The sequence below is a fragment of the Planococcus citri genome, chromosome 4 (assembly GCF_950023065.1).
Source record: "Planococcus citri chromosome 4, ihPlaCitr1.1, whole genome shotgun sequence".
Classification (NCBI taxonomy): Eukaryota; Metazoa; Arthropoda; class Insecta; order Hemiptera; family Pseudococcidae; genus Planococcus; species Planococcus citri.
The window spans coordinates 42,618,732-42,640,508 of NC_088680.1; the positions used below are offsets into that span (position 1 = coordinate 42,618,732).

Here is a 21,777-nt window from a genome sequence, read left to right on the forward strand (position 1 = left end):
GGGAAAAATAAGGGGATTTTCGCCTTAATTCCGCTTTAAATGGGGTGGGAATGACCTAGGAAGATGAAATTTGGATATGTTGATCACAGATAGGGTACTATCCGATGGTATGATTTTAGACCCTTTTCATCCATTTGGGGTCATGTTATGCCCCTCCAAAAAAAATGACCTTTTTGTAATTTTCAACTTTGACCCTCCCCACTCCAAAGGTCAACTCTAGCTCGCAAAAGAATCCCATTCTCCAAGTTTGACTTTATTTTATCAATTGAAGGGTTCCTTTCCAAGTCGGCCTAAGTCCATTTTTTTCGTTTCGAGAAAAACACTTATTTGTGTTTTTCTCGCCCTTCCGCTTCAATAATAAATGATGTGATTATATGGTTGTGAAGCTTGATCTTTCTGCTTTAAAGTACCGTATTGGTATTTTTTTAATTTTGCGTATTTTCAGCTCCAGAGCGCGTCAAACAGTCAGAAAAAGTGGACTTAGGCCCATTTGGAATTATCTGATGTTGAAAATTTCGAAAAAGAGCTGAAAAACGCGTTTTTTCAAAAAAAAATTCACGAATCATTAATTTAATACATTTCTGAAACAATTTCATTCGAAGCACCTTCAAATTTCGTCTCTCGAAAATCGTTGAAAAACTTGAAAAAAACCGGCACAACCGCACTTGTATACAAATTCTTAAAAAATGTATGATTTAGGCCACTTTGGAATAATCAGCTGTTTTTTCAAGCCGGCAAAACAGCGCTCCTGAGCGAAAAAAGTAACGCCAGGTGTTGGGACAAGGTGATAAAGGTGTTAACCGACCTGTACCAGCAGATGGCGCTGCTAACTCAAAAATGATAAAAATGGACTTAGGCCGACTTGGAAAGGAACCCTTCAATTAGAACAGGTTACAAGTCCCAAGTCATAAAATGTAAAATTATTAAAATCACGTCACTTTGAGGGGTTAGGGAGTTGGTCGATAGCTCATTTAATAGGTATTGGAGAGGAGATGAAATGATCACAGAACTCATTTTACTCAAAATTCAATATTTCAGGAGTTCTTGACGAAAAACTGATTTTGAGGGGCTTTGATCCACTGGGAAGGGGGGGGGGTTAGCTCGTAGGGTAGGGGCGGGGACTTTTAGTATGTTGTTCAGCATACCACCCTAGACAATATTCATCAAAAAAACCTTTTGATCCCAATTATGTTTGGGTCAAATTGAATTTTGACTGGGCTAAACATTCAGCAATTAAATTTCAAAAAATTCAATTTTTTCCAAAAAAAAAATTTGTGAGGCCATGTTACCCCTATTAACTGAAAACTCATCCTCATTTTCCATTGAATTCCCTCAACCCAAATTTTAATCTTGGGCAGAAATTTCTGATGATAGCATTTTTTCACTTTTTGGGATCTTTCGAACATGGCATTTCAAATCGGAGAAAACTTTGATTGGTGAAAATATGTCAAAAAAAACACAATTTTTAGGGTTCAAAAGTTGTCCAAAAAAACAAATTTTCACTAGAGGCTTCAGAAAGATTTAAAAAATGGTAAAAAAATGGTCGAGAATAAAATTTTCAATATTTTTTAATAATTATTTTTACTTGGAAGTGAACACTTAAAAAACATTTTTTCTCAAAATTATTTCCATATGTTTTAATTTTTTGAAAAATTTGCAAAAAATTGAAAAATATAATTTTAATTTTGAGAATTATTTGATTTGCTCTTTCTATTTATCTATCATATTATAATAAATTCAAAATATGTAGAGGTACGCCGTTTTTTGTGAATTTTCTTAAAATTTAAATATTCTTATTTGATGAATTTCAGTTTTGCATTGGCCATTGGATCTCTATACGTCAGACGTTTCTTCAAAGATGATGCCAAAAAGAACGCTCTCGATATGGTCGAAGGTATACGTAAAGAAATGTATAAAATATTGAGCACCGTTGATTGGATGGATGAGAGCACCAGGTAAACTAGCAATCCACGTTCCACGTGTGCTGCATATTAACTCGTGACATTTCGAAATCATCATAATCAGATAGGTAGAGATATTAAATTTCGCGTGTTTGTAATTTTTGTTTAGAAAAAACGCTCTAGATAAAGCACGTTCCATGGTGAATCATATCGCGTACCCAGATGAATTATTGGAGGAAAAAAAACTCATCGAATTTTACGAAAAGGTATGTAAATTGATTGAATTTCGCGATAAATTTGAACTTTTTTGTGGGAAAAAGAGGTTTACAGAAAAAAAATCTGAGCTATACCCCTCCTCTCCGACACTTCTCCTTTTTGAATTTTTCTTCGATTAAAATCCATCGTAGCTGATTTATTTTTAAATAACTCGATAATGATGTAATTCTTTCCAATTTACAGTTAGAAATCGACCCGAACGAATATTACATGTCTTTATTGAACTTGACGAAATTCGGAACAGACTACAGTTTTTCCAAGCTGAGAGAACCTGTAAACAAAACCGACTGGATCACTCACAGTAGACCGGCTGTTGTAAATGCTTTTTACAATTCGTTGGAAAACAGTATACGTGAGTAAAATGATGAATTTTTTTATCGCCAGTGTTATAGTAATGTAGGATAAAATCTAACCTTGAGTATTTGTTTTTCAGAATTTCCTGCTGGAATCCTACAACATGCATTTTTCTCTAATGACAGGCCCAAGTATTTGAATTACGGAGCTATAGGGTTCGTAATTGGACACGAAATCACGCACGGGTTCGATGACCAAGTACGTGGCTCAAGTTTTTCAATTTTTTTCTCATTATTTCTCGTGTAGAATGATGTATAATATGGTGGAAAAATTTCACAGGGTCGTCAATTTGATAAAAATGGTAACCTAGTCGATTGGTGGGATCCGAACACGAAAGAAAGGTATTTAGAAAAAGCGAAATGTATTATTGACCAATATGGTAACTACACAGCTGAAGAAGTTAATCTCAAAGTACGTTTTAATGTCTATTTCTTTCTCGTAGGTACCTCACAATTTACTACAGTGGTTGCCGCTTAATAGAATCGGGTTGGGACGGAGTGGTTGCTATTCTATTAAGCGAATAATTCTAATAAACGAAGAATCAAAAAAATACGATTTATTAAACTTGTATGCTGTACATTTAATAATGGTACCTAAAAACGTATAAAAAGGTGGGAAATTTTGGGTGAAAAGCAAGAATGACAATTTTTAGCAAAAAAATGGTACTTTTCGGCAATTTCTGAAAAATATGCGAGGCTTTTGATAATTTTTGAAAAAAAGTGAAAATTTTTAACAATACTATTGGGAGAATTTATTCAAAAATCAAAAATGTGACAATTAGGTGAATTATTATTGGCAAAGAAATGACACTTTTTTGTAAGTTTTTTCGAAAAGAGAGATTTTTTTGCATTTTTTAGGTAAAAGAACAACACTTTTTTTTTTGCAACTTTTGGCAATGAAAATCATTCAACCTACTGGTAAAAACTCTCATCACCTCACACTCTGATGATGCAAGACTTTTGAACAATTTTACGAAAAAGCAAGATTTTTTTGCAATTTTTGTTGAAAATGTGAGATTTTTTAAAATTACTTGGTTAAAAAACGAGACTTTTTGTTTGTTTGGTTCTTTTGTTGACAAAAAATATGCCTATTTCATTGATTTTTGTTGCTTTTTGAAAAATTTTCCATTCCATTAACCGGATTTGTTCACCTTCGATTATCACATAAAGCGAAAATCATTCAATGTAAAAAGATACAACCGTTCCGTTCCAATGACTTTCCATTCTATTAAGCGAATTATTCTAATAAGCGCAATGATAATAAGCGGCATCCACTGTATATCTATCTAACTTGTGTTTTTTTTTTCAAAAGCTCAATGGTGTCAATACTCAAGGTGAAAACATAGCCGACAACGGAGGCGTCAAAGAAGCCTACTTAGCGTATATTGCATGGTCAAAGAAAAACGGAGTCGAGCCAAAATTACCCGGATTACAAGATTACTCTCCTCAGCAAATGTTTTGGATCAGCGCTGCTAACGTTTGGTGCTCGAAATACCGACCAGAATCGTTGAAATTGAGAATAACCACCGGTTTCCACTCACCAGGAAGATTCCGTGTCATCGGACCTCTCTCTAATCAAGAAGAATTCGCCAGAGATTTCAGATGTCCATCTGGTTCGAAAATGAATCCGACCAAGAAATGTAAAGTGTGGTAAAAATAGCAAGGATTTTGTACGAGGGAAATTTTTATTAAATGTATGTATTACAGATTATTATTTTGGAGAAGATACTAAATTTATATACATTTTATGGTTCGCTTTATCAAGTTTTTCTAAGTTTGGAAAAAAATTGTCGCTTTTGTTCACGCACAATTTACGTATGAAGGCTGTGAATATTTTTAATATTGTGTAAGATAATGTTTTATGCATATTCGCTTTCTCATGTTTTAGTTTTTTTTGTTCTGTTTCCATTTTTTTCCTGTTTATCTGTTCTGTTCAAAGTGTATTGTTTCTTCTATATTCTATTATACCGACTAATACTGCATTTCGACTCGCGATAATTTAATCATCGCACGAGTGTAATAAAAATTAAAAAAAAAAAAAAAAAAAAAACTAATTAACGAAAAGGTGACTTTTTTACAAGTTTTGCTTCAAATATTTATAAAAATCATAAAAATGTAAATAATATTATTTACGCTGTCTTTTTTTTTTCTAAATAATACCATCGTGAATTTTTTTTAATGAAAATTTTAAATGATCAATTCGCGATAAATCTTGAATCGCATTCATGATTTGGTGAATCGGGTAGATATCCTGATAACTTTTTTAAAAATCAATATCTATTGAAACATCTTCATTTTTGTGATTTTTTCATGTTTAGTTATCTGTTTTATGTGCTTTGTAGATATTTATGTAATTTAATTTTTTGGCTATAATATCACTCATCCATTTTTTCAAGTAAATTATGCTTTAAGTTGTCGTATCTTGATGGAATTGTTGATAGATGGAGTCGTCTTTTATGTGTATTTAAATCTGAATTTAAAACACATTCATAGATATGAAGTATGGCATCTTATAATATAATACATAGGTATATAATATATATGTTTTGCATTTTCACCATTGTTGTAGATTTTCATTTTAAAAAACATACCTGTTATACTTATTTTTACATTTTAAAAATTCATTTCCATTTGTATTGTCGTTTATTAGGCTTTTAAAGTTGTCTTCTTTCTTCTTCTTCGTTTTCTTTTTTTGTATTTTGATTGAAATATACATCACCTGAATTTTATTGTACGTATTATGTCATTAAACGATACTGTATGTTAATTTATACAATAGTTTTGTATTATTTTTATTATACCTGTAATTTCTGTGTTTTATTTTTTTGTTTTTAAATTGTGAATGGATTGTAAATATAGCAGGATAGACATGTGTTTACAAAATAGAAGTATTAAACATGTTTGAAAATTCTTGTTTTAAACCACGAGACAAATACAACGTTTGAATTCACGTTTAAAATATTTCCATTCATTCATATTTGAAAATTTGTAAATATTTACCTATTTGATTTCACTTTTTTGACTGAAGAGATCTTTTTTAGGTGAAAAGTTACACCTAGATTTTTTTAAAACAAACTGTCTGTGGAGAGCAGTTTTGAATGATCAAAGGGCAAAAAGGAGAAGCAAGAAAATCACAATCACTCAGCACACAATTATAAAGCTGTCATAATTTTCAATTTTAATTTTTCATGAGTTGGTAATAAACATTTTTAAAAATTTCAAAAATAATTCATGAAATTTTTTTTATTAGTAGGTATGATTAGGTACACTGTTGCGTTGACAAATAATTCTGAAATCCGATTGGTTGAATTGAATTTTAAAATTCATAAAACATCAGTGTTGCTATAGCGCATTAAGTGTTCCTAATGCTACTTTTAAAATTTTTTGTAATATTGTTCTTTTTTCTTTCTTTATTTTGGCGGATTTCATCAACATTTTCAATTAAGTAAATTTACTTTATCTTGTTTAAAAATTGTCCGTGTTTTCACGATCCTTTGGAGTATTTGGTGCCTTTGAGTGCTCAATCGTGATAGACCCTAATGATTTCCGAAGTGTCCATTTTTGATTTGAGTGCGCGTTTCAGTGAAATTAATGTTGTGTTTTTGTAGGAATCCTTAATCCACATCACCATCAATGGTCTTCAATCCTCATCCTGAAATTTTTCAAATGTCGCGAAAATCTTCAAAAAAAAAAAACGATCTCATGAATGCTCATTGACGAATTTAGCATTATTGTCAACTGTTTATTTGAATTATTTTCACTGATTTCAGGTAATAGATACTCATTTTGCAAAACCTAATTCGACGAACGAATTTTCAAAAATTTTCAAGGAGAAGTTGCACTGAAAATTAGGTTTTGATGAAAAAAAAACTGAATTCAAGTTATCTTCACTTTGAAAATTGAGGATTTCCTCAATAATTCACTCGCAACAGTTGTCAAAAGAAGGAAATAATTATTGGTGAGTGTTTGGGCATTACATTTTCCCTTGTGGTTCTTTTGAACTTCTTCAGAGTTAGAGCATTAAAAGGTTTAGTAGGTATAGTGCCTACGCCTCTAAACATACCTACCTACTTTGAATTCATTTGCAAATTTGATTTTCTGCGTTCATACCTACTCATTACTACAAAATTCTCTTACGTTCTATTGCTTCTACTTGAATATTGCATTACTGATTGCTTACTGCTTAGGTAGAAGATCTCCCTGTTCCCTGTAGAAAATTATAAAGTACAAATTATTTCTTCATTTTTCTCTATAGCGTTGCATATGATTTGAAATTACCTAATCTTAGATATTGTTTGATTTTGTATAATGTATTCTGAAATACATAGGTGTTGAAATCACATGGTATTCTTTTCAGTATAAAACGTTATATTTTCTTGACATTCCTGAAGCAGTGGTCGTAGTTAATCTAGAAGTGTCTTTCATGTTGGTAGTACATTATGATTTTTAGTTGAAGTGTCCTTACTTATTTGGTATTGAATTTGAAACAGTTGAATTTATTGGGAGAAATGTGAGTATTATTTTTGTGTTTCGTCTTCTTCTACAAAGCTGACTAAAAGTACCTACCTATCATTTCTTTTCATAGGGCGCCATCATTGTGGGCTAAGACTGGATTCCAAATATGTATTTTTGTCAGTTTCTTATTATTTGCAATTCTCATAATAAGCACTGCTTTTCTACACATTTACTTAGCAATAAAACAAGGTACCTATGTGAAATGTGCTTAAGTTAACATTTTCTTAAAAATTCTTATGATAGGTAACTATTTTTTTTTTAAATTCACCCATGCTTCATTGATTTAACAATAGATGAACTTCTTATGAAAGTGAACCAAACAGAAGATATGCAGACTGATTCTGAAATCACTTCAGCTGGTGATGAAATGCTCCCTGATCTGCCTCGAACTGGCATGCAGTCTAATTTTGTAAATACTGCTGATTCTGATCCCCCTGCCATAGCGGATGGATCTGGCTCTAAATATGAACCATATGGACAGCTACCAACACCATTCGCTGCTAAGGAACTATCCAGTGTGGACAGATTTATCAACAACAATAAAAAGTTCCATTCAAAGATAAATTCTCCTGGTCAAAATATGGTAATGGATCCTGTAGGTTCTTTTTTGAAAATGGCCAAAGACCTCAATGCAGACCAAAATTCTATTGAAAAAGCTGCCAAAATCATACAGAGACTCAAAAGATCTGCACCTATTTCACCATCTTTTTATAGGAATGTTGTAAAAAATCGCAAAAATGCAGCATTCAACAGATTGCATCGCAAATCCTATTTACATAGTGTTCCTATTCTCAAGAATGCTTTTAAAAATAGCTTTGTTGGGTATCCAGCCTTTTATGGTTTATGGTCCAAAGGTAGCCCTTCTCGTAATCTTGTTCAGAATAGAGAATCCTTACGCCAATCTGAAGATGACTTGACTGGTAATAACAATGCACATCCATTGTCAATGAACAGCATTTTGAAAGAAATGATGACTTTGAAAGGAAGTGGTGCAAAAATGGGTAATGCTATTAGAATTACCTACCTGTTAAGGCTTAAGGCTATGGCATTAAAAATGTTGTTTATATTATTGATATATAGGTACCTACTTATTTTTGATTAAGGTTGTTTCTTTGGATGGTTTTGTTTTAATTTGTGTTTCATTGCTTCATTTTAGGTAAACCCAGTGAAAACCATCCATTTTATGGGGGAAAATATCGTCTTCAATTTGCAAACCCGTTACTACAAGAAGCCACTACAAATCCAATGTCAACAATGCAAGCTGGTAACATGACTATGATGTCCATGTCCACAATGCAAGCCAGTGATATGACTACAATGCCTATGTCTACAATGCAAGCTGGTGACATGACCATGATGTCCATGTCAACAATGAAACCTGGTGACACAACAATGATGCCTGGTGACATGACCACAATGTCAACTTCGACAACCGAATGCAGACGTAAGTGTTTCATTTGATAATTCATTTAAATTGGTACCTAATTGCGCACATGATTCTGGTTTGCACCTCTGTTAGCTTTCTTTAAATCCAAGTTTTTCTAAAGCTAGAATTCTGGTACCTACTCATTTGCCCCATAATGTTTTTACAAAAAAATACTGCTTCAAGTAACAAATCTATAAATAAAAACAAACAATTCTTTAGTTTGCCATTCAAAAAGTGATTCTTCTGAAGATATGGGCAAAGCAGGGCTAGAATTGCCAGACAATGATTCTTCTAAAGAAATTATTGAACCAAGAAGAGATTCTGTGGACAATGACTCATCTAAAGAAATTATGGAACCAGAAAGAGATGGGTCTTGTGATGGTCCAGATTGTTTTGATTGCAATGATATGAATATTTGCAACCTACACAGTAAATTTGGTAGTAAAAAAGCAGCTCGGGATACTTTAGAAGACCTTAAAGTTCCTACAAGTGAGTTATTCAATGGGATTTTTTAAATTTCCATTTGAATGAGTAAATAGTGATCTAACTTCTTAATCTATTAAATCATTTTTCAATATCTGAAGCTTTTACAGTTTATGTTTTCATGTGTTTGATAGGTAAAGAAAAACATATTTTGAAGCAAATCAACGCTATAGTAAAAAGAAATGTTGGATCAGTGAATCACATTCAGAAATCTGAACACAAACAAGGATATATGAAATCAAATCTTGATTTGAGCTTATTTAGCATATTTGCTCCAAGAAGAAAAATGCTGCGTAACACACTACAAGATGATGGTACCATTGATGCTAAGTAGGGATCATAGAAATCATAATAATACTTATTGTCAGCTACCCTGTACCTATGTATATCTAAAAATTAGCTAGCATAAATTATTTGGTGAAATCATTGTAAGTAAGTACATAGGTAGATATTTGCTGACATTATATAGATACCTATCTGAGAGTATGAAATAAAAATTTGTTAACTAGGTACATGTTCAGTGTGTTTCTCCCTTCTCAGAACTCAGAAACATATCAAGATCATTAATATTTACTATTTAGTTGAAGAAGATCTAACCTCTCAATATCTAAACTGAAATTTATTTGAAATTTTGAAATCAACTTTTTTATAAGAACTTAATTACAGCCATTACAGGCATTTTAAAATTCCACTTCACTTGGAATTTTATAAATCTTTCAAAAATGAACTTTTTATCATATGCAAGTTCAACTTTCAGTTTGGTTCAGTCGTCGTGATGAATATGAATGTGTGAGTTTTTTATTGAGCTGAGCCAAAAAAAATCCTGTTCATTTATTTCAATAGGTGCCTACCTACACATATTATATTTGGCAATAGTTCTGGATGTGGAAGGAATTAACTGAATAGTGAATGCATATAAACAGTGTAATGTACTAATGTAAGTAGTACATATGTACCACCTTTGAAAATTGCAATGACAAATGAGGAATGAAAAACGATTCTAAACAGATGTGCTGATAAGCTGTTCTAATTTTTTTTTTTTGCTTTACCTTCGAATGCTTATTCTTAAACGTTTTGTGAGGCGATTTTACGCCTGTGAAATAAAGAATGCAACCTAATTTCCATCTCACAAATATTCCTGAAGGCGAATGTGTTGCATTTTCTTCCTTTAAAAAATCGGTCAATAAAAGAAAATGAGATTTTCATTGCAGTAATATTGTGCATGGTACGTCACTGGGAATTTCATTCTGTGATCTCTATTTTTTTGTACCTACCTACCTGCATATTTTGGAATGCGTATTTTATTCAATTTCATCATTTTGTTTTTTTTATTTTTTCCTCGAGAATTATTCTTTTTATTTTATTATTTTCTCCAAACTTAATTTGTTTCTTGTTTTTTTTTTTTTTACTTTTTTTCATTTTTCACAAGTTGACTGGGACACGATTTCCAATTTGAAATTTTTTAAACATCAGTAGCTATAAATACTTACCTACTACCATAGATGAAAAATTCTGAAGAAAACCCAACTTGAGGGATTGAGCTTGTTGATTCAATTGATATTTTGAAAACTGAAAAAAAAAAAATAGCGTCCTGTAGGTAAGAATAATTTATTCACCTTTGAATATCATTTTCCCCCTCAATAATCAAGTCTAGTCAAGATGATATTGAGAAATTTTGATATTTTACTCATCAACTAACTGCGTGACTGTTCTTCTCATTCACATTTGAAACTGTAGCCGTGTTGTATTAGGTACCTACTACGAGTGTTTCCCTGTTTGTTTGTTTTTTGAAGTTCTTGAATGGATTATATCCAGTTTGAACTTTGAAGAGATTACGCCGCAAAAGCTAAAAATTTCACCATACTTATTTTGATGAATTCCGCTTCAATTTTAGTGCATAATTTTGACAACTGTAACATAAAATTCTGAACAAAGTTGCCCTGGTTCTGGGAACTTTTCTTATATGAATTTTCCATCTAAGATCAAAATAATCTTGAAAAAAAATCAATTATCTTACCTTAGAAATTGGACCATCCATTCTACCACTACCAGTAATACTTTCATACATAAGTGATAAGTTTTAAGAAAAAAAAATCTGCAACAATTCCTATATAAATATTTTATTATCGTCATACCTAAAACAATGAAAAATAATTCGTTATTCGCTTAACCACTTTTTTTCTCCATGCACGGTTGCATTTATCTATGCATAAAATCAAATCTGAGAATCATTGATCATCCTAGAGATGCAACAAGGTCAGCCATTTTGTTGGTATGTATAAGATCCGTACCGCGTTGCATCTCGAAGGGTAGTAAAATGCGTTTTGGTGCATTATACATTTCCGGAAGACCTTTTTTTTTCTCCTCTCAGCCTCTCTGTTTCATTTATAGAAACCCTACGCGTATGTGCACGCTTCGATGTGTGAATTTAATCCCCCTCGCTTTATGTATGTATAAGTAATGGCCTTCTAGTTTTTATGCTCCGGAGTCTTTGATATTCAATATTTTATAAATAGGGTGACGCGCGGTATTACCCCTTTGTACGCACGAATTTCCTACCTTTGAGGTGGGGTACTCGTACGTACTGTAGTTTGATTCGTTCAAATATGGATGCTGCGGTGTATATAGGTATAATTGAGAAAAATGGTCTTCTAATTTCGTAGTTTTGAAATCTCGCTTCATTCTGTGTGTGTGCGTGTGTATGATTCAAGGTTATTGCTGTATTGTTATATAAGAACTGAAAATTACGAGTAATTTTGCATTTTACAGTTTGATGGTAATTAGTTGTTTTAACAAATCGTACTGTAATGATTTTTTAATTGCAAATTTTATTTTTGATATGGCATTATAACGTGGAAAGGGACGAAAGGGTAAAATTTAAATTATTTTGTGAAGAGAGAATTTTATTGCTGTTTGTGAGTACCTAGGTATTAGTAATTTTTGGGTGAATCGGATACATAAATTTATTGTCCATGTGCATTTAAATTAAACATACCTATCTAATGAAGGAAGAAGGTGAAACTGATCCAAGGTATAGTAGAGTTCCTTGAGTTAGCAGGATCTAAAGAATAATTCTGATGCAATTCAACAGGTTTAAGAAGAGTATAAGTACCTACCTACTCTTTAAGACTTTTCACAACCACCCTAACATCTCTGGGTCAAAATTTTTAAGTTTTTTTTTGGGAGGAGAGAGGACAAAAAAAGCAAAGCACCTTGGGAATTCTAAACAGGTAGGGAAATTCTCTACAAACTCCGTCCCTCATCCCCCAACTCTGATATCCATTTCCCTTTTTCTGATTAAGTAATTTAGTTTCTTTTGAATAAGATCTAAGATTTTTTCTCTAAAAAATAAGTATGTATTCTTGGGGAGGAAAACAAAAAAAAAAGATCCAAGATTTTCACGATAATGTGCTTCTAATTTTTTTTGTAAAAGTGTTCGTGAAGAGATCGTCTGAATTTAGCCAATCTGATTTGGTTGGGGGCCCCTGGCGGGTGCACCGAATGTGGCCCCCAAAATTTTACCCCCTTCTCCTCCGGTTTTTTCTCAGTTTCGGCTGCTTGGATGGGAGTTTTGCAATTGATCAATTTATTTATTTGTCTGCTCCAACATTTTAGAATTCGAATGACGAGTTTTTAAACTTTCGATTTTGAAAATAAAAATTAAACAGACCGGAGTGAAGTAAGGGCAAAAGCATGTTTAAAGTTGAAAAAAAACATGTTTTTTCAGGTTAAAAGTGCGTTTTTTGACTTGAACATTTCTTAAGATTTGAATGATAGATTTTCAAAAAGTTCGATTTGAGAAAAAAAACACTGGGGCCCCAGTCAAGTGAGAGGGCCAAAGCTTTTAAAAGTTCGTATTTTTGAGTGGTAAAAACTCTTAATGTACTTATTCAATTTTGTACCTGGTGAGTTTTGGTGAATCAGTCACCAAGAAATCACCAATGCATAAAAAATTTATATCTCACCGTCTGGTGACTTCTTGGTGATAGATTCATCAGCAATGACCATAATGTGCTCGATTTTGTATGTACCTGGTGACTTTTGGTGAATCTGCACTCTCTGCAGTCACCAAGAAGTCACCAAAACATAAAAAATTCATATTTCACTGTCTGATGATGAGACATGTGGTTAGATCTGAAGCATTTTAAAAAAATTTTCACAATGTGGCCGATTTTTATTTTTATATTAAGCAATATGAAAATCATAAAAATATGGATTACGATCATAGACCTTGCAGTGAACGAATTTTTGAAGAAAACAGGAAGTCGATACCTACCAAAAATTGGACTTGTTGTTTATTCACTATTCAGACAGATATTTCGTTCAGATGTTTTTTCGTGAAGTTCGTAAACGTGTAGCTTTGTTCAATTTCTTTTCAACGAGAGATTGAGTTTTTGAATACCAATTTGTACTTATCGTTTTGAAAAAATTCCGTTCATTTTTTGAGAAAAAAAGTTCCTTAATATTTTATGAGTTGAATAAATGTAAATTTTTATGAGCAAGTTAATCTTCATCAAGTGTTTAAATGTTCGCCAACTTGGTCTTGAGTATTCTTCTGGTCGAGTTTTTTGACCAATTTTGAGCAGGACCTGGACCATGCACAAAATTTCTATCATGACCCCAAAAATCAATTTCCATTATTTTTGGAATTTGGACTTCCTATCTGAAGATTAATTTTTTTCTATTCAAGTGTCAATAAATTACTTTGAACATTTCAGAATTTGGTTAAGTTGGATGGAAAATTGAAAGTGTTTGAGTTCCGAGTTCGAATGACTTTGAAAGTTGAAGCAAGATTCTGTGACTGATTTTTTTGGGCCGGGGGGGGGGATGAAAATGTCTCTTGTAAGTTGTAACGTCCAAAAATCAATATTGTAGAGTACCTACCAAATTGAGATGAGTGATGAACTTTGCTTTGTTGTATTTTCAGTCTTTAAAAACTGTATGTCACGGTTTTTAGGGGAGTAATGAGATGGATGAGGGCGAAGAGGGGGGATGCTCTCAAATATGTACATGAAAATGAAATTCAATACAAAATTAAGTGTTGTTTTGATTTTTGAGAGATTTTTTTGTCAAAAATTTCTGTATGTAATTTTTGAAGATTTCGACTTTTCAACCATTCTCAGTATACTTTCTAGCTTAAAAGAAAGATTCCAACCCATCTGAAAATCATGCAGATTTTTAAAATTACTTTAATTTCATATGATCGGAAAATGAGTAGTTTCCTAGCCAGTTTTGCGGTTGGAAAATACGTCTTTAACACAGCCATCTAAACATGTGCGGAAAGCAGTTACTTTCCTCCCTAGGGAGGAAAGTAACTGTTTTCCGCACATGTTTACAAATTGGAAATTAACAATTTTTAAAAATTTCAGCATTTATTTTCCTCTCATATGAAATTAAAATAGTATACGCGACAGGATTGGACAGTAACGCGATTAACTTGTGCGATTAAAGTCACTCGGCTTCGCCTCGCTCCTTAAACTTCGCACTCGTTAATCGCATACTTTCCGCTCCTGTCACGTAATGTACTATTTATCCTGGGTAAGAAGTAAGTAATGCAATTACCTAGAAAGAGACCTTAGGTGTCGAACAACTTGGATCAAAAATAGGAAATCAAACTGCAGAAGGATCTTGTGATTTTTTCCCCAATTAAAATTATAAATTTCAACATCCAATATTAAAATTCCCCAAATTCCTGGAAATTAGGACATTTTCTTCTTTGATTGAAGAATTCGCCAATTACAACGAGTCAGAATCATTTCTCCATTCAACGTCCTTGATTTCTTCCTGTTGCATCTTGTCGCATCGTCACATGCATTCGCAGTGCAATTCACACCTTCGCAACTCAAGGAACCTGATCTCTCCCCTAGATAAAATCAGCCATTTTTCAAGCTCGAATCTAAACAAATTAATTATATCGGGGTATTATTCAAATGTGTAGGTACCTGCAGACCTGTACTAATGCCACGTACACCCCCACAATGAAAGTGTGCGGAAGTTGCATCTAGCATCAATGGTCTTTGTTGCTTAAATTAGAGGGTTCTGAGTTGCACAATAAGTGTAGAGGTATGTTGTATGTGTATCTAGTAAATAATAAATAGCTTTTAAACGCACGAGACTTGGTAATATTCATCAGTGACATTGCAACTGCAAGGTACATATCTGTATGTACATAGAACGGAGATTATCCAATGTTGTAAAACCGGTATAACGCGTGCCGCTAAATGCAAAAAATCTCTTTGCATTGTGCATATTCACCTACGCATTTCATTGTGCTGTTGCCGTATTAAATAGATCAACATCATCCCTATGTATGTACGTAGATGTACATGCACAGTGTATTTTTCTATCGTGAATAGGTATTTTCGCTGTTCAAGTCACGCGTCCAAGTCATTTGTACTGAAGGCTTGCGTGGTACCTACCTAATAAGTGAAGTGCGCCATTACCTACCCTAAATGAGAATTTTTTTAACGTTACTTGTACATACAAAGCTGAAACAGAAACACGCTGCCTAAATATAAAATTTGTTTAACCGTTGAGAAACGGAAATTTGTGTTCAGGATGCTCGCATCTGTGCTACAGGAGCCTGTTTTAACTGATTTTTTTCTCTTCTTCTTTATAGCTGTACTATATAGATAATAACCCTAGAAGATTTTTTATAAAACCCGTTCTTTAAGTTTGGAAAAACAACAGAGCTGGAGCTCAGTAAACGGGTTTCGAGCTTATTAAACCCTAATTTTTGTATTTGTTCGAAGAAAAGCCTTACAAGTATAAAAATATTAGCAGTTATAGTCGACACTACTAGAACTGGTTTATGACGTTTCGAGTTAATGTCGCTTTATACATTTTCTTCTCGGCATACAAAATGATGAAATGTAGGCAGAAGAGGTGATAGGTACGTGTTGAATGGTACATTGCTGCGAATTTTTTCATACCCTAGGTGAATGAATTTTAGATTAGATAAGCACGTTATTTCTGCAGGCCAGAACTAGGTAGGTACTTTATTATGGAAGTGTATAAGGAAGCTTGACCAGTATCAAAATGCATGAGTTCGGCTGAAGAAATTAATCTGTGATAAGGAACGTTTCACAGAGTTGTTTCTGCATAGAGTTTAGAATTTCAGACCAGGTTTCTTTTGGATTTGAAAATCGAAAAAATAAGGAAAGTTTTGTCTTTTGTCTTGTTTCTCTGCAAATTTGAATTGCTGGAATGAAAAGGACTTTATCCTCTGACATAAGCATAGTGCATACCATATTTCGTGGATAATTTTGAACGATTCTTATAAGAGGTGAGAGGTGGTTACAATTGGAAGATATTTTGAGGATTTGCTCATTTTTTGCCTTTGGATGCAGAAATCCCAGAAGCTTTCCTGTCTAAATATTTCCTGGAGGTTCCAGAACCATTCAAAACGTTTTGAAACTATGTACTTCAGATCGGAGAGTTCACCCAAAAGTCCTACTTTTTCTTCAATAACACTTTTTCAAACTTTTAATTTTTCTCCTTTTTTCCAAAATTTGTAGAAAATTGCTCATTTGTCGACTTTTTTAGATTTTGAATTGTTACGTTCTCAAATAAATTGGTCAATTTTGTGAAGCTCTTTATTATAATTATTATTCTATAATTATAAAAATTTACTTTAGGTAAAATATAATTGAATAATTGCACTCGCGATATAATAAATTAAGTAAATAAAAATTAAATTGATTCACAGAAAACTATGTAAATTGAAATATGAAATTCGCGAAACAACACCGAATTAAAAAATCAGAGAAAATTACATAAATTTAAATATGAAATTTGCGAGATAACATAAAATTTATATGAATTAATAATTTGAGAAATTAACAATTAACACCAAGAAGAAATATAATAAAAGAATTCGCACTAGTAAAAAATTATTAGAATTAATAGAAAAATTAGGAAGAGATGTCAAGTTTTACCACTATACAATTGTATTTACAGAGAACTTGCTCAGAGAGCTTTCCTTTACCAACTACATATTTGGTCAAAATCTATCTATCAACTGTCATCGGACAATTTCTCTAGTTCTCTTTGAGTGAAGGCTCCCTTCACTCTTCCAAGTACAGACGACGACAATACTTTCCTCTTTCCTGGATCATAATTTGTAGAAAAATGCATCCAAAGGGTAAAGAGAGAAGAAAAAGACAGAGGTGAAAGGAGAGAAGAAAAAGGCAGAAGAGAGAGGAAAAAGTTAAATCAAAATTATACCGTAGTATTTCGCACATTCTATCGTTTAGGTCGGGGATGGAGTGTTAACTTCCTCCTGCTGGATACTGTATTGCTGATGGACCTGGTTGAAGTGTGTTCAATGTAGGGCTAGCTGGAGCCATCAGACCGATCTTGTCAAGGAGATCCTGGATTGTAAAAGTGCATTGTATGAGAATGGAAAATATAGAGATTACAAATGAAAACAAACATTGTAGTTACTTGCAACTTAACAAAGACATCAGCAAAGCAAACATTTGAATACAAAAATGTGGCTAAAAACTTAAATGTAAATTTTGACCCCCCCCCCCTTAAAAAATTCCATAATTGCTTGAAAACTGATCTGTGAAAAGTCCTACTTATGTTCTACTTTTTCATTTTAAAATTTTGTTAGACACCCTGAATTGGATATTTCTTTTCTTATCTTTAGTGTAAGTAAATTGACTTCATAAAATTCCCAAAAATTCAAGAAATCACATCAATAACCTGCAATTCTGGCTTATTGGGTATTTTGTGACTGTTTTTTTGGTAAAGTTTTGCTCAAATCCAAAATTGTTACTGTTTGGGATGCCTTACTCACTTGTTAGGTGCTTATAGTGCTTGTCAACAATTTGAAACTTTGCAAAAAAAACAAATTTTTTTGTCCTCGTTTCTCAAGTTTTAAAGTTGAATTAGGTACCTACTCATCAGTAAAAAAAATATCGTCAATTTTCATTGGGAAGCGTGTCTAAGATGGCATACTGTCCAAGCATAGTAATGAATAATGATTACTCAAAAAATATGAACTATAAAAAAAACTTTTTCGCTTGAAATGTTGTCAACATTATGTAAACTTTGAATCCCCATATCAAAAAAAAAATGACGAACAGTATTTTGTGGGTTGTGATTTTTAGGTTGCTGCTACTGTAGAACGAGATATCGAGATATTGGTTTGGTTCGAAAAATATTTTGTTGAAAAAAAATGGCTGTGAATACAAAAAGTAGGTATAAGAAAAAAGGAAAGTAATGAGCTAATAGTCATAATAATTACATCACCTTAAAATATGCTTATAATATGTATCACTCTGAAATTATCAACATGTTTGGCCAAGATGGCATAGCATTTTTTGTCCAAGATGGCATAGTACCGACAACATGGTATTTTCATAGAAATGTTAAAATTATGTTTCAATCAATTTTTGAAATATTTTCATAGGTATTTCAGCTTTTGTGATAATCGAGTTTTTTTTTTATTTTTGAATTATTTTCATTCGTATGTCAGGGTTTGTACTTGAATTTTGTAATAAAAGCAGCTTGTAATCGACTTTTTCCTTTTTTTTGAAAATTTTTTATAGGTATGCCATCTTATCCATACCCCTGTCCAAGATGGCATATTTGTAACTTTTTTTAAAAAAATGCAAATTACAGGTACTAAAAATGAGTAAAATTTAAAAACCAGGGAGGGGATTTGTAGCCAAATGTTCAAAGTTTCAGATAGTTTATTCACTTTTTGGGTAGGTAGTAATTCATTATAGCGCCATCCAGATTGCAAAATGTGCGAAGTATGCCATCTTAGACACGTTTCCCCTAATTCCTCTGCAGATCTGATCTGATTCCAGGTACATACAATAAGTATACATATCTAACAAGCAGAACAATCTGGCAAAAACGAGTCAAAATTAGAACATTGTCAGAGTCACCTATTCTGAAATATTTGTTCCATTTTAGAGAGGGAAGGGGGAAAAGGAAAGAATCTTCAATTTTTTTTTCAAAAAAATATTTGAAAATTTCTTGAATATTATGAATTTTTAAATTTTCAGCTTTTCGCCCCACAGTTATCATTTGAGGAAAAATGTTCAAAATTCAAATTTCTAAGAAGAAGGATAATTTCAGAGGAACCTTTTTTGAAATAAAATAATTTTTAAGGAGTCGGCGGGGTGGAGCGGATAATGGTAAACTTCATTTAGGCTGAAAAGTTATTATTTTCAATAAAGCAAAGAAAGACGAAAATTTCAAAGTTTACCTAAATTTTTTTTTGAAAACTTGCGCCAGTCTATCCCATGCCTAAATTCCAACCAAAAAATTCTGGCCACTTTTTCTAAATGCGGTAAACGTTTGAAAATCGTTATAAATACATAATATTTTGTTGTGAAAATATTTGATAAGCGCAAAGGTAAACAAAAAAAAACTTGAATTCTGTTTAAAATTTTTAAGTCAAAATTTACTGCACGAGCATGTAAGCAAATGTCAGACCGATATGACAACCTTATACGTAGGAAATTTGCCATCCTATTGCGACGAAGAATACCTGAAAAAGTTATTCCAACAGAATAACATATTTTGCGAAAAAGTGGTCGTGAAAAGACACGGATATGGATTTGTCGATTTCAAAGATCAGTCGACAGCTGATAAAGTTATCGATGCATTAGGCGGTATGGTATGAGCATTGAAGTCGTTACATTACTTTAACTAAACGCTAACCTTGCATAGACGTTTGGTATTGTACCAATTGTAGCATTCTGTATGTGGTATGTGTAGTACTTTTCCATAAAATTATACTTGCGCTGAAATTTGTGTAGGTTTATTCTCGTATAATTTTTATGCATAATATAGTTTTCTAAAACGACGTAGTGTGTGGTTCGTGGGTTATACTTAGATTTTTTTCCTTCGATAGTGTAAAATATTGAACTGCTGTGGAAGGTTTTTAAAAAATGCGAGTACCAGTACCAGTACCTTGTAAGTTGATGTTTTAGTATTCATATCTGCGTGTATTAGGTTTATTTTTTACTTTGTTCGATCGTGTAGGCAATGCATGTTGTATGCAATTTGTATCATGCTAAGGTGAAGGTAATGAGAAAAATAAGTGAGAATATTGCTGATTTGATAAATGAGCTTCAGTTCTGAATTTTGAGACATTTTTTCCATCATTAAAATTTTGAGTTTTGATGATGGGTGATTAAAGATTAGCTGGGTGAGAATAACTTGAAAATCAGAACCACGACAATTTTTTAAGAAAGACATTGAGAAAAATGAGCTTCAAAAAACTGTACGAATGTTTTCAAGAAAAAAATTCCTTACTCTGAAAATTTTCTGGGTTTTTGATTTTGAGACAACTTCCTTAGATTTCGGGTTCACAGGTTCAGAAAAAATTTAATAAAAAAATTCCTTTTCTGAAAATCAATTAAATTTTACTTATTGGTTTTGATTTGAAATTGGAAAAAATCTGTTTCAAATAAAAAAAGAGTTATCTATCTACTGTTTAAAAATGTAGAAAATCTGACACGATTAATAGGTAATGTGTTGGAATCAATTTTCAAAATAGACACCGCAAGAACCTCTCATTTTTTTCAAATCTTCCATTATTTGTTGCAAGTTGACTTTTTCGTGTTGAATTTTTGAAAAATGTAATTGTTTGTCGATTTATTTTTAAACATCGAAAGGTTAACCAAAAGTTCCTCAATCAACCAAGCAGATAAAAAAACGATTATTTCGCAATTTTAAATCTAAAACAGTTTTTCCTCAATCACTCGGTTTTTAGATTTGGTAACCAAAGTCTGATTACGACTTTTTAAAGCTAATTAGGTACCTAATTGATATCAAATCCTAATCATACAATTACACGAATTTTTTTGAAACGATGAATTAACGTGTTCTGTTTTTACTCATTCGTTAAAAAATGCTTTTTTTACTCGACGATAATTCGCTCGACAAGAAAATAAAAGTACCAAAAAAAAAAAAAATGATAACGGTTTTTTTCGCGTTTACTGCATACAAATTCGTTACTGTTTATTTAGCATTATTTACGATGCAAATGATGCCAATGAAGTTACATTATAAAGTTTTCAAACTTTATACACACTCGAGAACCGGAACTACTTTAAATTTTGCATGTTGCATTCGCTCGACTATAGTGAAACTAATGTGTTAAATGTATCGAAAACTTTAATACACTGGTAGTTTTTAATTCGTGCGATGTAATTTTGAAAAGACTGCGTGAAAAATTATCCCATAAAGTTATGATTATATGAATTTGAATTTAAAAAACCGCGAATATAGTGTAATTAAGTGGGGTGATTGCCAAATTTTCTAAATCTTTTCTCCTTGGATAAATTATTTGAAATATATAGAAAAAAATGCAAACTTTCACTTACCCAAAATAAAACACTCTCCAGTGATCCGTTATATCGACTGAAATCTAACTGTATTTCGATGAATCTGTGTTGTGTGTTTGAAAAACAGGCAGAATATACCTATAGGTACCTCGCGAGATCGCGATCGGTTTTATTTGTCGGTGATTTATACTCTTGGTCGAAAGAAGATGGAGCCGAGGACAGCTGCAATGCAGCTATTTCTGAATCGAAATCGAACAATGAATTACCCCTACCTAGAATCTTATTCTCATCGAAAAAATCTCGAGTTGCATTTTCATCGAGACTACCTGAAATTGAAATTTAAAAATTTTTTTCTATATCCGAGTTGATGAAATTCTATAAGCATAGAGGATGAATGAATTTTCATCTTTATAATGACAAATTTGGCATTTGGCAGATGAAGACACTTTTGTCAATAATGTGACGGTTATTTTATTTCTCGATAGGACTGGAACAGTTAATTGGGATTG

At 32.3% G+C, this 21,777-nt stretch overlaps 3 protein-coding genes across 6 annotated transcripts in view; all 3 read left to right on the plus strand.

Annotated features, from left to right (window-relative positions):
• Nep2 (Neprilysin 2) overlaps positions 1-5,489 on the plus strand; it is a 56,404-nt gene extending 50,915 nt beyond the window's left edge. For 2 of the 3 annotated variants that reach the window (XM_065359738.1, XM_065359735.1), the window contains exons 9-14: positions 1,812-1,955; positions 2,071-2,167; positions 2,361-2,529; positions 2,611-2,729; positions 2,811-2,969; positions 3,843-5,489. In XM_065359738.1, coding sequence (XP_065215810.1) covers positions 1,812-1,955; positions 2,071-2,167; positions 2,361-2,529; positions 2,611-2,729; positions 2,811-2,969; positions 3,843-4,184 — 1,030 coding nt within the window. In that variant the 3' untranslated portion in view covers positions 4,185-5,489. The remainder of the gene's footprint in view (positions 1-1,811; positions 1,956-2,070; positions 2,168-2,360; positions 2,530-2,610; positions 2,730-2,810; positions 2,970-3,842) is intronic. The other variant, XM_065359736.1, reaches the window with a different exon arrangement.
• A 1,433-nt stretch (positions 5,490-6,922) lies between these two features.
• LOC135844708 (uncharacterized) lies at positions 6,923-9,466 on the plus strand. The gene is made up of 6 exons (XM_065363026.1): positions 6,923-7,040; positions 7,116-7,234; positions 7,339-8,046; positions 8,202-8,489; positions 8,691-8,960; positions 9,089-9,466. Coding segments are annotated over exons 1-6 (1,587 nt in total). The 5' UTR covers positions 6,923-7,038; the 3' UTR covers positions 9,289-9,466.
• Positions 9,467-19,607: 10,141 nt separating this feature from the next.
• The window catches only part of Imp (IGF-II mRNA-binding protein), an 83,168-nt gene continuing 80,998 nt past the window's right edge, over positions 19,608-21,777 (plus strand). Inside the window, exon 1 of one of the 2 annotated variants that reach the window (XM_065364135.1) lies at positions 19,608-19,892. In XM_065364135.1, coding sequence (XP_065220207.1) covers positions 19,868-19,892 — 25 coding nt within the window. In that variant the 5' untranslated portion in view covers positions 19,608-19,867. The remainder of the gene's footprint in view (positions 19,893-21,777) is intronic. The other variant, XM_065364133.1, reaches the window with a different exon arrangement.

Excerpts from the sequence above, each read along its gene's own strand:
- LOC135844708 (XM_065363026.1), top strand. Across the intron at positions 7,235-7,338 it reads TTACTTAGCAATAAAACAAG|ATGAACTTCTTATGAAAGTG; the intron begins GTACCTATGTGA and ends ATTTAACAATAG. Across the intron at positions 8,047-8,201 it reads AGGAAGTGGTGCAAAAATGG|GTAAACCCAGTGAAAACCAT; the intron begins GTAATGCTATTA and ends GCTTCATTTTAG.